The sequence below is a fragment of the Chiloscyllium plagiosum genome, unplaced genomic scaffold (genome assembly GCF_037043375.1).
Source record: "Chiloscyllium plagiosum isolate Xiang-an unplaced genomic scaffold, Cpla_swu_hap1 HiC_scaffold_12, whole genome shotgun sequence".
In the NCBI taxonomy this organism is placed as follows: Eukaryota; Metazoa; Chordata; class Chondrichthyes; order Orectolobiformes; family Hemiscylliidae; genus Chiloscyllium; species Chiloscyllium plagiosum.
Window position 1 is genome coordinate 105,281,815 of NW_028270150.1, and position 15,936 is coordinate 105,297,750.

Here is a 15,936-nt window from a genome sequence, read left to right on the forward strand (position 1 = left end):
AACTGCACACACAATTCCATCCTTGACCTAACCAATGTTTTATAAAGTTGTGTTAAGACTTCCTTGCTCCTATATTCTACTCCTTGGCTAATGAAGGCAAGCATCCCATGTGTCGTCTTCACCTCACTGTCTACATGTGCTGACATCTTCAGGGAGCTGTGGACATTTACACCAAGGTCCCTTTGTCCTGTAGTACTCCCTGGGGACATACAATTCCTTGTGTATATCCTTCCCGTAATAGACCTCCTAAAATGCACCACCTTGCACTTATCAGGATTGAATTCCATCTGCCATTGCTCTGCCCAGTTTCAGCTGATCAATATCAGCCTTAACTTGAGACCATTCTCTTTATGTGAACCATATAGACATTCAAGAAGATTAAAGAATTGAAGCCATTCTCCAAGAGAGTTGTGTGGGAAGAAGGGGATTTTGATTCCTGGGGCACTGATCCCAGTATTGGCGAATGAGGGAACTGCAATGGCCTCCACTTAAAAAAGATGAGACCAGTGTCTTTATGAACTGTAAAGCTGGGATTGTGGACAGCGCTTTAAACGGATACATGGTGGGTGAGACAGGGGTAAGTAAGGGGAGATTCAGAAATCCAAAGGAGAGAAAAGATTTGAGTGAAGACCACTGAGACATTTAAGAGGGCATTTGATGATTTTGTTTGATTAGAAAAGATTTACAAGCGTGCTGCCAGGGTTGGAGGATTTGAGCTATAGGGAGAGGTTGAAAAAGCTAGGGCTGTTTTCAGTTGAGCGTCGATGGCTGAGGGATGCTCTTATAAAGTGTTATAAAATCATGAGGGGCATGGATAGGGTAAATTGGCAAGGTCGTTTCCCCGGATCCGGGTGTACAGAACTAGAGGGCATAGGTTTAGAGTGAGAGGGATAAGATTTAAAAGGAAGCCAACGGGCACCTTTTTCACGCAGAGGATGGTGTGTGTATAGAATCAGCTGCCAGAGGAAGTGGTAGACGCTGGTACAATTACAATATTTAAAAGGCATCTGGATGGACATATGAATAGGAAGGGTTTAGGGAGATATTAGCCAACTGCTGGCAAATGGGACTAGATTAATTTAGGATATCTGGTTGGGATTAACGAGTTGAACCACAGGGTTCGTTTCTGTGCTGTACATCCCTGTGATTCTAAATAATGGGAAAGGTTATGGGGTAAAAGGCAGGAGATGGGATTCAGCAATGATACTCATTTGAAGAGTCAGTATGGAGTGGGCTGAATGGTCTCCTTCTGTACCATTAGCTTTCCGTGATTCTGTGATAATCGACATAGGACAGGAAAAAACTGTGTTTAATAGTATTTTAATGCATTTCTGAATAAAACCCACTTAAAAGGCATAGAAACAATGAAAGCCTGAGTAACCGATAATTGTTTAGATGAGCAAGAGCAATGCAGCAGTCGCAAGGCATAACCTTAAGGTAATTTGTGGTCTTTAGAAGGGAGCTGGTGTAGAGTTTATTTTATGTGCCCACATCATCATCGACTTACTGCGACAGTGCTGGCGCAAGGCAGAGCTTGAACAATCAAGTGCTATTGACTGAATTGTCTGCAGATCTCTCTTATGGTAATGCAAGCAAATTAAACACACAGCAATTTGCCTTTTGCAGAAATCAATGTAACAAGGCACTAATAATGCACTAGAAACCAGCCAACTGACACCAGAGAGAGAATCCTGAAAGTACAAAGGACCCACACAAAAGGTGTATTGATTATCACTATTTGCAGTTAGTGTGCAACGGGAAATTATTCTAGCCAAGAAGATTTACCAGCACAGCTGGTCAATAATGCAGTAGGAGTTATACTGCAAGACTGTTCTATCTGGCTCTAGGAATCCTGGTGTCTTTTCATCTACAGGATTTCTGCAATTTTTTTGGAGATGTGAAATTGTTCTTGAAAACCAATAATGAGTTTTAACCATTCTGGACTCACCTGGTAACGCTTTCAAGGATGTGGTGTAGTGGTAATGTCACAGGGCTAGAAATCCAGCTGACCAGGACCTGATCACAGATTCACGTCCTGCTATTGCTGGAGTTTCGATTCAGTTAATAAAACGTGGATTTACAGCAGTGATGGTGACAATTGCATCAATGATAAACCCATTCTGGTTCACTAATATCCTTTAAGGAAGATTGGTTTGGCTTACACGTGACTGCAGACCAACAGCAATGAGGTTCACTCTTAACTGCCCTTTGACATCACCGAGCAAACCAGGGCAATTCGCAGTGGGCAACAAATGCTGAGCCAGCCAGTGATGCCCACATCCCAAAAATGAATAGAATCATATTAGAAGGTTCCCACTCAAGGGGTTTGGGCAAGCAGGCCAGGCTGACACTCCTATGAACACTTAAACTCTAGATTTATAAAATCCGTTACTTAACCTTTGAGACTCCAGGGAGGGCCATGATTGTCTGTATAACCAATTGAAACATATAGAATACTGAATGGCCTGGAAGAGTGGATTTTGGAAAGGTGTTTCCATTGGTAGGAGAGACTAGGACCCGAGGGCACAGCTTCAGAATAAAGGGAAGACCTTTTAGAATGGAGTTAGGGAGCAACTTCTTCATCCAGAGACTTGTGAGTCTATGGAATTCTTTGCCGCAGAAGGCTGTGGAGGCCAGGTCATTTAGTATATTGAAGACTGAGATAGAAAAGGGGATCAAGGGTTAAGGGGATGAGCAACTTATCAGCCGTGATTGAATGGCGGAACAGACTGGATGGGCTGAGTGGCTTCATGTCTAGCCCAATATCTTAATTCACAATTTAACCATTCTTTGCTCACAGTTATTCTGGTGTCTCTCCACCGCACCACCACTGAGGTGATCTTTTATCAGATCCTGTCAGGGTGAATCCTGCGAGAAGCTGTCCCGTATTGGAAAGACTGGAACTACTTTGAAAACAAGAGATCTCCCATTCCAAACAAAGACAGGAATCTCATTTCTGTCACGGATTGGTTAATCTACGGACTTGCCAACTCTGAAGATCAGTGGAGGCTGGGCACTTGAATTTGTTCGAGGCCTGAAATTTGTCCCCCTCCCCTAACTGATTCCTCTTTCCCCTGTGTCATTTCTTGTCCATTACCATGGGCAACCTGTAATTTTAGAGAAGGATACACTTATATTTTAGGCACTGCAGCATAAGCACCCTAGGCACCATCGTTGACTAGTTCTGCGATGGTCCAATTATTGCTCTCTCAGGGAATTGGGCAGAAAAATGAAATTGAAGGCCAAGATCAGCCATGATCATATTGAACGACTGAGCAGATGGAAGGCTAAATGGTCTACTGTATCTCTATCTCTTATGATGTTAAGCTGCTTACTCAGTTACCTTCAAGTCAAAGGGTTGTAAGTTCAAAGCCTTGATTATCTATAACAACAGGACAACTGCTGATGTTTTTCTGCATTGTTGTCTTTCCAGTGGGATTTTAAATCTAGACCTGGTATCCCCTCACTGATGCATTGGCAACATTATAGCACAGAACTGCAACACCAAGTTCATGCCAACTGGCCCTGGAGTAATCCAGTCCAATTCATTTCCCACTCCACCCCTATCCCTCTACAAATTTATTCCCTTTTATTATAAGCAAAATACCTATTTTAAAATAAATAAACAAATTTATTTTAGTGTGTTTTATTTTATTATATGAAATAAATATAGGAGAAACTCATCAGGTCTGGCAGCACCTGTGAAGAAGGAAACAGAGTTCGCATTTTGAGTGTGGTGTAACTCTTCTTCAGAACTGAGAAAGAGTTTGAAATTTTTTTTATATGGTTGACAGAGTTGGCGGGGAAGCAAGTGAAGCAAATGGTGAGGGTGCCCAGAGCCAAAGACAAAGGGGTATGTGATGTTGGTGGAGGAGGGACAGAGATGCAAGAACAGTGTGAATGAAGGTGTGACAAGCAGAAAATGGATTCCCAGTTAGCAAGATACAAGCAAGGTATGACTGTGTGTGTGTGTGTGCACACACGTGTCTGTGTGTGTTTGTATATCTTGATGTGTCTGTGTGATATGTGTGTCTGTGTGTGTGTGGGCATATCTGACTGGCATATGTGTGTGTGTCTATGTGGGTGTATCTGACTGGTATGTGTGTGTGTCTGTGTGGTGTGTGGGCGTATCTGACTGGTATGTGTGTGTGTCTGTATGGTGTATGGGCGTATCTGACTGGTCTGTGTGGTGTGGGCGTATTTGATTGGTATGCGTGGGTATCTGGTGTGTGCTTATCTGACTGGTATGTGTGTGCGTCTGTGTGATATGTAGGCGTATCTGACTGGTATGTGTGTGTTTGTCTGAGTGGTGTGTGCGTATCTGACTGGTATGTGTGTGTTTGTCTGAGTGGTGTGTGCGTATCTGACTGGTATATGTGTGTGTCTGTGTGGTGTGTGTGCGCATACCTGACTGTGTGTGTGTGGGCGTATCTGACTGGTATGTGTGTGTGCCTGTGTGGTGTGAGGGCGTATCTGACTGGTATGTGTGTGTGCCTGTGTGGTGTGAGGGCGTATCTGACTGGTATGTGTGTGTGTCTGTGTGGTGTGTGTGCGCGTACCTGACTGTGTGTGTGTGGGCGTATCTGACTGGTATGTGTGTGTGCCTGTGTGGTGTGAGGGTGTATCTGACTGGTATGTGTGTGTGTCTGTGTGGTGTGAGGGTGTATCTGACTGGTATGTGTGTGTGTCTGTGTGGTGTGAGGGCGTATCTGACTGGTATGTGTGTGTGTCTGTGTGGTCTGTGGGAATATCTGACTGGTCTGTGTGGTGTGTCTTGAGTGGTGTGGGAATATCTGACTGGTCTGTGTGGTGTGTCTTGAGTGGTGTGGGAATATCTGACTGGTCTGTGTGGTGTGTCTTGAGTGGTGTGGGAATATCTGACTGGTATGTGTGTGTATCTGTATGGTGTGTGGGGATCCTTGGTTGAGGAGGAAGGGAGGTAGCCATGTTGAAGCCATGTTAGAACAAATGATGTAGAGACGGAGAAACTGGGAGAACGGAAAGAAATCCTGACAGAAAGCAGGATGTGAGAAGGTGTATTTATGGTAACTGTGGGTTTGTAATGGATATCAGCTCATCCCCAAGAAGGAACAGTCAGAGATTGAGCAGATGAAAGTGAGAAAAGCATGGAAATTGGAAGCAAAACTGATTAGGTTTTTTTCCATTTCCGGATGAGAGCAGGAATCAACACCAAACACAGCGTCAGTGTATCAGAGAAAGAGAAGTAGGTGAGAGCCCATGGTTTGGAACGAGGAGTGTTCCAGATAACCCACAAAGAGACAAATATAACTGGGAGCGCATGGGTACCCATGGCCACCTCTTTGACTTGGAGAAAGAGAAATGCATAAAAGAAGCTGGTCAAAGTCAGGATGAACTCAACCTGGTGGTGATGGATGGGCCTGGTTTAGGTCTCCTTTCAGGAAAGAAACACAAGGCCTAGACAAGCAGAGAAGGCAGCTAGGAAGAGTAAACTGGAAATTGTAGAGCTCGTGGAAAGTGGCAGACGAATCACAAATGTGAGCAGGAAGAGACTGAACAAGTGGGGATAGCAGAGAGTCAAGAGCAGAAGAAGAAATTATTTCAACGGGACAGGATCCGTCTGAAGTGATGGATCTGAGAGCAGTTCTGTTGAGGATTTTGCGAAAAGGGTAGAAGCGGCCTGTGGGGTTGGGAGACTGAGGTTGACATTGCGGAGGGAGATCTCCAGTGACAGTGTTGGAAACTCCAGCCTGGTGTTCAATGGGAGGGGTCATGGTCAGGATGAGATGAGAGGAAGCATCTGAGATTAGGACTCAGCTTCTGCCAGATAGAGGGCAGCACACCAGATGTTAACAGGCAGGTTTGACAGCAAGGTCAGAGTTGGAGCTGAGGGAATGGAGTGCAGCAAATTCAGTGGGAGCCAGTTTAGAGTAGGGGAGGGGAGCAAAGAAATGCAGGTGGGCACCATGATGTCAGCAATGCTCAATGAAAGATCAAGTATCAACAAAAGGACAGAGATACATGGACAGAGAGTACTGGAGATGGGAGAAAGGGTCAGTGTAGCGGGAAGAGGACACCTGCCAAAGAAGTGGAAGCAGAGACGATGGGAGAAGAGTTCAGTGTCATGTCGTGCCCAAAATGCATTGAGTTGGGGAAGTAAAGGGATAAAACGGAGTCCTTCGCTGAGCACAGAACATCATCGGAGAGAGGGAGGTCAGAGACGAGAGTGAGTAAGAAGTGAGAGTAGGTGAAGGAGTGGGGGGTTTGGGGGAAGAGGATCCAGATCAGCATCCATGAGCATTTGGAGGTTAAAGGAAGAGAAGACATTTCATGTTAAAACATTGAATGAGGCGGAGGACAAAATGGAACAAGGACGGGGCAGTAGGACATTTTGAGAGAGTGTGAGACACTGCTGCTGGAGCGAGAAGAATGAAGAGTGTGCATTATGGTGGCACACAGCAGTGTGTGTGGATGAGGTGAGAATACCTATCAGAGGAGTGTTGTACATCACAAATCCCTGTGATCCTGGCTGGATTCAAAACACTGCACTCTTGATGTTAACTCTCTTTCTTTCTCCACAGATGTCAGATCGCACCAGCATTCATTGTCCGCATTCCCTTCAGTGGTCCGCCCATTTTGTTTTAAGACTATTAATCATATCCACTTCAAAGACCCTTTTCCAACAGTGTTGATCCTTCTTGCTGTGTTTAAAAACTTCCCTTTGCATCTTTCATCTGTGCCCTGCCCATCATTGTAACAACTGCTTATTGGGACAGATTTTTCTCGCATCTTGTCCATGGCTATAGAATTTGCATTAGTTATCTCCCAGCCCCAGATTCTCCAACCCAGTCTTGCTGTTAAAAAGCCACATATCTCCCCCATCTGCCCAGCACCTTCCAAGCATTCTCACAACCTTCCCAAAGAGTGGGGCTAGACCAGAGGAAGTCACAGCTGTGAAAATTCAAGCCAAAAGTTTGCATTGACAAAAGCTTTCTAACTTCACCTCCTTTGCAAGCGGGGGCATGCTGGTCCTATAACACGGGGAGGTGATGGCCTCATGGTATCATCACTGGATTGTTAATCCAGCGACCCAGGTCATGTTCTGGGGACACTGGTTCAAATCCAGCCACGACGGATGGTGGAATTTGAATTCAATAATAGTCTGGAATTAAGAGTCTAACGATGACCATTAATCTATTGTAGATTGTTGGAAAAACCCATCTGGGTTACTAATGTCCATTAGAGAAGGAAACTGCCATCCTGACCTGGTCCAACCTACATGTGACTCCAGACCCACAGCATTGTGGTTGACTCTTAACTGCCCTCCGGGCAATTATGGATTGACAATAAATGCTGGCCTAGACAACGAAGCTCTCATCCCATCAATGAATTTTTAAAAATGATGGATCAAAACCATCCTCCTCTATTTGAGAGTTCCAATTTGCCACATGCGTGTGCAGCGCCTGCCAGCGATAAGGGACAACATGATGGCTTAATGGTTAGAACTGCTGCCTTACAGCGCCACCCATTTGATTCATCAGGAATGCATCAGGCTTTTGCCCGAAAACAGGAAGAAAGTTAGCCACCAAGATACACGAACACCAGCTAGCCACAAAAAGACACGACCCTCTCTCTCTCGTAGCCCTACACACAGATGAAAAAAAACACCATTTCGACTGGGACAGCACATCTATCCTGGGACAGGCTAAGCAAAGACATGCCAGAGAAGTCCTAGAGGCCTGGCACTCCAACCACAACACAATAAACAAACACATAGATCTAGATACCATCTATCAACCCCTCAGAAAACGAACAGGAAATGACATCAACACAAACACCTGGAACCCCATCCAGGAGAAAGATATAAATAGAAAGCAGGAGACAATAGCTTCGCTTCACTTGGAGGTCGCCACTGATGATGTTACCTAGCTAGGTAATGAAATGTCTGGATATCAAACCTACAGCTCAGTGAGCAAACCTACACCCTAAACCTCAACCTGAGCTACAAACCTTCACAAACCCTGCAATAGGGTAGAGGAGTTGGATGCTCTTTAAAGGGTCAGTGTGGACTCAATGGGCTGAATAGCTGCTTCCACACTGTAGGGATTCTTGTTTGAGTGAATGGAATGAGTTTTTTTCTTCTTGAATGAATAAATAGATGAGTTGACTTTTCCACAGAGCAGAAGACGCATTTGCTGCAGGCAATGACAGTGTAGAATTCCATCTGCAAAGTGAAAGAAGCTTTTAGGCATCAGGATCAGTGAGACCCTCGCTCTGCTGCTGCATCACCAAGGCTAAAATGTTCATCAAGGTTTTGAGGGGAGCATTCCATGTGAGCAACCTACACGAAGCATTTGGTCAAAGGCAGGAGTATCGCTCACCAGGCGCACATGTGCGCACACACATCACACTCACTAATTGGCTAAATAATCAACTGGAAGGGGGATTGAGAGAGAGAGAGATTGGGAGTGAGGAATGAGAGAGAGAGAGAGAGATTTGGAGTGGGGATTGAGAGAGTGAGAGAGATTGGGAGTGGGGAACGAGAGAGAGAGAGTGGGAGTGGGGAACGAGAGAGAGAGAGTGGGAGTGGGGAACGAGAGAGAGAGAGAGACTGGGAGTGGGGAACGAGAGAGAGAGAGAGAGACTGGGAGTGGGGAACGAGAGAGAGAGGGACTGGGAGTGGGGAACGAGAGAGAGAGGGAGTGGGAGTGGGGAACGAGAGAGAGAGTGGGAGTGGGGAACGAGAGAGAGAGTGGGAGTGGGGAACGAGAGAGAGAGAGATTGGGAGTGAGGAATGAGAGAGAGAGAGAGAGATTTGGAGTGGGGATTGAGAGAGTGAGAGAGATTGGGAGTGGGGAACGAGAGAGAGAGATTGGGAGTGGGGAACGAGAGAGAGAGATTGGGAGTGGGGAACGAGAGAGAGAGAGTGGGAGTGGGGAACGAGAGAGAGAGAGAGAGAGACTGGGAGTGGGGAACGAGAGAGAGAGGGAGTGGGAGTGGGGAACGAGAGAGAGAGAGAGAGAGTGGGAGTGGGGAACGAGAGAGAGAGAGAGAGAGAGAGAGTGGGAGTGGGGAACGAGAGAGAGAGAGAGTGGGAGTGGGGAACGAGAGAGATAGAGACTGGGAGTGGGAAACGAGAGAGTGAGAGAGACTGGGAGTGGGAAACGAGAGAGTGAGAGAGACTGGGAGTGGGAAACGAGAGAGTGAGAGAGACTGGGAGTGGGAAACGAGAGAGTGAGAGAGACTGGGAGTGGGGAACGAGAGAGAGAGAGTGGGAGTGGGGAACGAGAGAGAGAGTGGGAGTGGGGAACGAGAGAGAGAGAGAGACTGGGAGTGGGGAACAAGAGAGAGAGAGAGACTGGGAGTGGGGAACGAGAGAGAGAGAGACTGGGAGTGGGGAACGAGAGAGAGAGGGACTGGGAGTGGGGAACGAGAGAGAGAGGGACTGGGAGTGGGGAACGAGAGAGAGAGTGAGAGTGGGAGTGGGGAATGAGAGAGAGAGAGACTGGGAGTGGGGAACGAGAGAGAGAGAGACTGGGAGTGGGGAACGAGAGAGAGAGGGACTGGGAGTGGGGAACGAGAGAGAGAGGGACTGGGAGTGGGGAACGAGAGAGAGAGGGAGTGGGAGTGGGGAACGAGAGAGAGAGAGAGAGAGTGGGAGTGGGGAACGAGAGAGAGAGAGAGTGGGAGTGGGGAACGAGAGAGAGAGAGACTGGGAGTGGGAAACGAGAGAGTGAGAGAGACTGGGAGTGGGAAACGAAAGAGTGAGAGAGACTGGGAGTGGGAAACGAGAGAGTGAGAGAGACTGGGAGTGGGGAACGAGAGAGAGAGAGTGGGAGTGGGGAACGAGAGAGAGAGTGGGAGTGGGGAACGAGAGAGAGAGAGAGACTGGGAGTGTGGAACGAGAGAGAGAGAGAGACTGGGAGTGGGGAACGAGAGAGAGAGAGACTGGGAGTGGGGAACGAGAGAGAGAGGGACTGGGAGTGGGGAACGAGAGAGAGAGGGACTGGGAGTGGGGAACGAGAGAGAGAGTGAGAGTGGGAGTGGGGAATGAGAGAGAGAGAGACTGGGAGTGGGGAATGAGAGAGAGAGAGAGTGGGAGTGGGGAACGAGAGAGAGAGAGCGGGAGTGGGGAACGAGAGAGAGAGTGGGAGTGGGGAACGAGAGAGAGAGAGACTGGGAGTGGGGAATGAGAGAGAGAGAGACTGGGAGTGGGGAACGAGAGAGAGAGAGTGGGTGTGGGGAACGAGAGAGAGAGAGAGAGAGTGGGAGTGGGGAATGAGAGAGAGAGAGAGACTGGGAGTGGGGAACGAGAGAGAGAGACTGGGAGTGGGGAACGAGAGAGAGAGAGACTGGGAGTGGGGAACGAGAGAGAGAGAGAGACTGGGAGTGGGGAAGGAGAGAGAGAGACTGGGAGTGGGGAACGAGAGAGAGAGAGAGACTGGGAGTGGGAAATGAGAGAGAGAGAGAGACTGGGAGTGGGGAACGAGAGAGAGAGGGACTGGGAGTGGGGAACGAGAGAGAGAGGGAGTGGGAGTGGGGAACGAGAGAGAGAGAGTGGGAGTGGGGAACGAGAGAGAGAGAGTGGGAGTGGGGAACGAGAGAGATAGAGAGAGTGGGAGTGGGGAATGGGGAATGAGAGAGAGAGAGACTGGGAGTGGGGAATGAGAGAGAGACTGGGAGTGGGGAACGAGAGAGAGAGACTCGGAGTGGGGAACGAGAGAGAGAGAGTGGGAGTAGGGAACGAGAGAGAGTGGGAGTGGGGAATGAGAGAGAGAGAGAGACTGGGAGTGGGGAACGAGAGAGAGAGACTGAACATAGAACATAGAACATAGAACAATACAGCAAAGAACAGGCCCTTCGGCCCACGATGTTGTGCCGAACTTCTAACCTAGATTAAGTACCCATCCATGTACCTATCCAAAATGCCGCTTAAAGGTCGCCAATGATTCCGACTCTACCACTCCCACGGGCAGCGCGTTCCATGCCCCCACCACTCTCTGGGTAAAGAACCCACTCCTGACATCTCCCCTATACCTTCCACCCTTCACCTTAAATTTATGTCCCCTTGTAACACTCTGTTGTACCCGGGGAAAAAGTTTCTGACTGTCTACTCTATCTATTCCTCTGATCATCTTATAAACCTCTATCAAGTCACCCCTCATCCTTCGCCGTTCCAACGAGAAAAGGCCGAGAACTCTCAACCTATCCTCGTATGACTTCCTCTCCATTCCAGGCAACATCCTGGTAAATCTTCTCTGCACCCTCTCCAAAGCTTCCACATCTTTCCTAAAGTGAGGCGACCAGAACTGCACACAGTACTCCAACTGTGGCCTAACCAAAGTCCTGTACAGCTGCAACATCACTTCACGACTCTTGAATTCAATCCCTCTGCTAATGAACGATAATACTCCATAGGCCTTCTTACAAACTCTATCCACCTGAGTGGCAACCTTCAAAGATCTATGTACATAGACCCCAAGATCCCTCTGTTCCTCCACCTGACTAAGAACCCTACCATTAACCCTGTATTCCGCATTCTTATTTGTTCTTCCAAAATGGACAACCTCACACTTGGCAGGGTTGAACTCCATCTGCCACTCGTCAGCCCAGCTCTGCATCATATCTAAGTCCCTCTGCAGCCGACAACAGCCCTCCTCACTGTCCACAACTCCACCTATCTTCGTATCATCTGCAAATTTACTGACCCACCCTTTGACTCCCTCATCTAAGTCATTAATAAAAATTACAAACAGCAGAGGACCCAGAACTGATCCCTGCGGAACTCCACTTGTAACTGGGCTCCAGGCTGAATATTTACCATCTACCACCACTCTCTGCCTTCGACCGGTTAGCCAGTTTTCTATCCAGACTGGGAGTGGGGAACGAGAGAGAGAGAGACTGGGAGTGGGGAACGAGAGAGAGAGAGAGAGAGAGAGTGGGACTGGGGAACGAGAGAGAGAGAGCGACTGGGAGTGGGGAACGAGAGAGAGAGACTGGGAGTGGGGAACGAGAGAGAGAGAGAGAGAGACTGGGAGTGGGGAATGAGAGAGAGAGAGAGAGACTGGAAGTGGGGAATGAGAGAGTGACTGGGAGTGAGGGTGTAAAGGAGGGAGAGACGGGAATATAGATAAGAGAGAGTTTGAGATTGAGAAGTGAAAGGTGAGAGAGAGAGATCAAGAAAGACTAGGGAATGAAGGGTGAAAGTGACTGGGGAGTTGGTGTTGGCATAGGGAGGGAGAAAGAGAGATTGGAGAATGGGGGGTTGGGGGAGTAAGTGAGAGAGAATGGAGAATTGGGCCGTGAGAGAGAGAGAAAGAGAGAGAGAGAGTGTGGAGAATTGGGGTGAGAGAGACTGGAGGATGGCAAAGGGTGGTTGGAGTACAGGGTGATCCCAACGGCTTGTGTTCAATTCCTGCCCGGCTGAGTTTATACAAAGGGTTCTCCTTAGTCTCTCCCCTTACCTGAGGATGTGGTGACCCTCCAGTGATGCACCACCGTCTTCTCTCTAACAAGAGAGCAGCCCAGTACTCTGGAAAGACTATGGTGTCTTTACCATTTTACCTTCGTTTTACAGAGTGTTGAAGAACATAAAAACAGATCTGTGCCATTCAGCCTGCTGAGTCTGTTCCACCATTCTAGCTCATGACTCTATCTTGGCACTATTTCTCTGTATTGTTACCATATCCCTTAATATAATTAGTAACTGCTATGTATTGATCTCTGTCTTGATTATACATGGATTTTAAATGCTTATATCCCTCCAGGAAGTAGAGGGAAGCTAAAGAGGGCAGGAGGAGGCAAGGGGAGACTGTGAGGGTGTAAGGAGGGATTGTAGAGCAAGGGAGTGTGCAGAAACGGTGGGGCAGAAGGAATATAAGAGATAGAGGCAGCAAAGAAAATAGAACAATGTTAAACTGGTCCACAAATGCTAGCTAGGGCCCAGGAAAACCTGAATTTGCTGATTGTTTGCAAACAAATGTGGAATATCTAGCTTAAAGCTGTTTATGTTCAGGAGCTCCTATTTGTGGAAAACACATCAGATGCTACTGTAGTGAACATTCTTATCAATTTAAATTTGTTTCTTCAGATCAGAGTTATTCAAAAAGTGGTAGTGACTGCATGGTTAAAGTTTTTGTGCATGTATATGAGATGGCAGGGCATAACCTGTAGCCTTGCCATTTTGTGGAAGGTGTTTGGATTGATGGCTTTTTGTGTGTAGAAGTTATTACTGTGGAAATGAAATTGTTGCAAACTTATTTCTGTTTTCTTGTCTGATTTACAAACTGTGGCGTCTGGGAAATTAATGCTTTTCTTGCTGATTGTGGCTTTAACTTAAATGGTGGGAAGATAATAATTGCAAATATTACATAATTCATCTAACTCTGCTACTGTGTGAGTGCAAACATCCACACACCAACACAGATAAGAAGGTGGCAGAAGATGCAACAGCATGGTAATAATGGAGGAGTTACTGAGAATGAAAAAAGGGCCCCTGAAATGTAGCCCCAAAAATCAAAAGATAGCTTGAGAAAATCTCCAGAGGAGTCCTCATTTTTAAAAAAATGCAGCATCTGCAATATTTTGCCTCTTTTTGCTCTATACTGGGACTTTGTAAATGTGGTTAGTTACAATTTAAAATGGGAAAGTCTTTACTAGTCACTTGTAAAATTTAATATTTCTGTTATCAAAGTTATTTTGGGTGGCTTGGTGGCTCAGTGATTAGCACTGCTGTCTCACAACACCAGGGACCCAGGTTCAATTCCACTGGAGTTTGCTCATTCTCCCTGTGTCAGCGTGGGTTTCCTCCGGGTGCTCCGCTTACCTCCCACAATCCAAAGATGTGCAGGTCAGGTGAATTGTCCATGCTAAATTGCCCATAGTTTCCAGGAATATGCAGGTTAGATGCATTAGTCAGAGGTAAATGTAGGGGAATGGGTCAATATGGACTTGTTGGGCCGAAGGGCCTGTTTCCACACTGTAGGGATCTAAATCTAATCTAAACCCACTTGGACGGTTAGTAATTATATATTATTGAGGATCAGTGGGCTGGTGTTAATTTATTGGAAGGTCTTTGCCTTTTTTAAAGTTGGAAATCAATCCAAGGGTCATTCAACAACAGAATATGTCACTGTCAGATCAGAGAGTCATACAGCACAGAAACAAGATCCAACTCGTCCGTTCCTAAACTCAACTAGTCTCATGTGCCTATTTTTGGCCCACATCCCTCTATCGGGCTTATGCCCGAAACATCGATTCTCCTGAAGGGCTTATGCCCGAAACGTCGATTCTCCTGTTCCTTGGATGCTGCCTGACCTGCTGCGCTTTTCCAGCAACACATTTTCAGCACATCCCTCTATACCTTTCCTACCCATGTACCTGTCCAAAGATCTTTTGAATGTTAAAAGTCAAGATATGAGATGACCCTTTGTCTGCTGGAGATTTAAGCTTTATGGATGTTGCTGGTGGCCTGGACTTTGCATAGGACCCTCTTGCACTGAAAGGGGCCTCTTGCACTCTGAATGACTGAGTCGCGGGCCTTTGTCTGACAAAGGTTGTAATGTCTATCAGAGTGAAACCTGTGCTTTTGATAGCTTTTTTAAGTAGAGACAAGGAACACAAAGTCAAGTTTGCTAAATCTATATAAAATAATTTATGGTTCTTAATTCTGGGCACCAGAAGAGGCTATAACAGTGGGAGCAGAGAGGTGGGCGATAGGGTTCCCAGAAATAGCAGATGTGCCAGGGTGTGTGATTTCAAAGCCCGAGCTTGTCCGTGCGTCGCTCCCGAAAGAGAAAACATTGATGCCATAGTGACCGGAAACTCCTGGAGCTGTGCACTTCGGCCTGCTACCTGGGATGGGGAAAAGAAGGAGCTGGTCGGTCTCAATGCTTGTTTCATGGGAACATGTTCAAATTTGATGGCGGATGAGATTGCGTTGTGTGCATGAATTAGCAACTTAGTCTGCAAAGGTTCCATGTTCCCACTGTCGTATCATTAGAATACACTCTGGACTGTCAGGGTGGAATAAATATTCATACCACACTGATGAAATAAATCACCTTCCAATGTCAAAGGCAAAAGCCAGGTAGAATACCCTTTCACCTAAAAAAAAACACATCCAAGATCTTTACAAAGTTGGCTTATGAACATGCAAACATTTCAGGTTCTATCCTGAGTGTACCTCTGTTGGAAAATGCTGGGAGGGGTGGTGAGGCTGCTTTGACAGTAAGAAACGATGCAGCCAGACTCTGTCAGTGCAGAGCTGGAATGTCTGGCGATGTCTCGCAGCCTGGCCAATTCAGTGAGCTATCTTGTGCAGGGGATCTCGCACAGTGAATCAGTGATTGATCAGGGCCTCTGCGATTTCCCACAGGCCTGCACTTAGTGCTTCATCAGCTGAACCTCCACTGTGCTACCAGAACCCATGACACGCAGGTACTGCTGCTGATGCAGACTGACATTCAGGGTGGAGCTCAGCGGTAACCCTGTGCTGGTCCTGCTCCTGATGATAACTGAACAATCCCTGTGAAAGCCAGCCGTTTTGATTTCCTCTAGTGAATGCTAACTGCTTTTGAAGTCTCGCGTGCTCTCTTGTATTCTGTCTTTTTTAAACGTAGTGTTTATTTTTTTGGTCCCTCCTCCTCCTTCACCCCCACCCAACTTCTGTCTTCAGCAGCGTCACGAGGCCATGATGCGTCGTACTTTAGAGCGTAGTCAACAGCTCGAGCAGCGACAGAAGCGATGGTCCTGGGGAGGAGCAGGAGCACCTGCAGGAGCTGGGACTAGGGATGGTGAGTGAGAGAGAACTGACCGCATTGCAGCTCCCTCTCTGACAACGTGATAAGTGTGTATGTGTGAGAGAGAGAAAGCATCTGAGCCTTTTTAGCACTCTGAAATTTTTACCTATCATCACAACAGTTATCATCAGAACTCCTCTCTGACTTTTATTTTTAA

General features: G+C 47.0%; 1 protein-coding gene across 6 annotated transcripts in view; it reads left to right on the top strand.

Annotated features, from left to right (window-relative positions):
- LOC122554875 (MAP7 domain-containing protein 2-like) overlaps positions 1-15,936 on the top strand; it is a 116,181-nt gene that overhangs the window by 26,550 nt on the left and 73,695 nt on the right. For 3 of the 6 annotated variants that reach the window (XM_043700231.2, XM_087993138.1, XM_087993139.1), the window contains one exon: positions 15,656-15,773. In XM_043700231.2, coding sequence (XP_043556166.2) covers positions 15,656-15,773 — 118 coding nt within the window. Of the gene's footprint in view, positions 1-15,396; positions 15,418-15,655; positions 15,774-15,936 lie in introns of those variants that run through there. The other 3 variants (XM_087993137.1, XM_087993140.1, XM_087993141.1) reach the window with 2 other exon arrangements.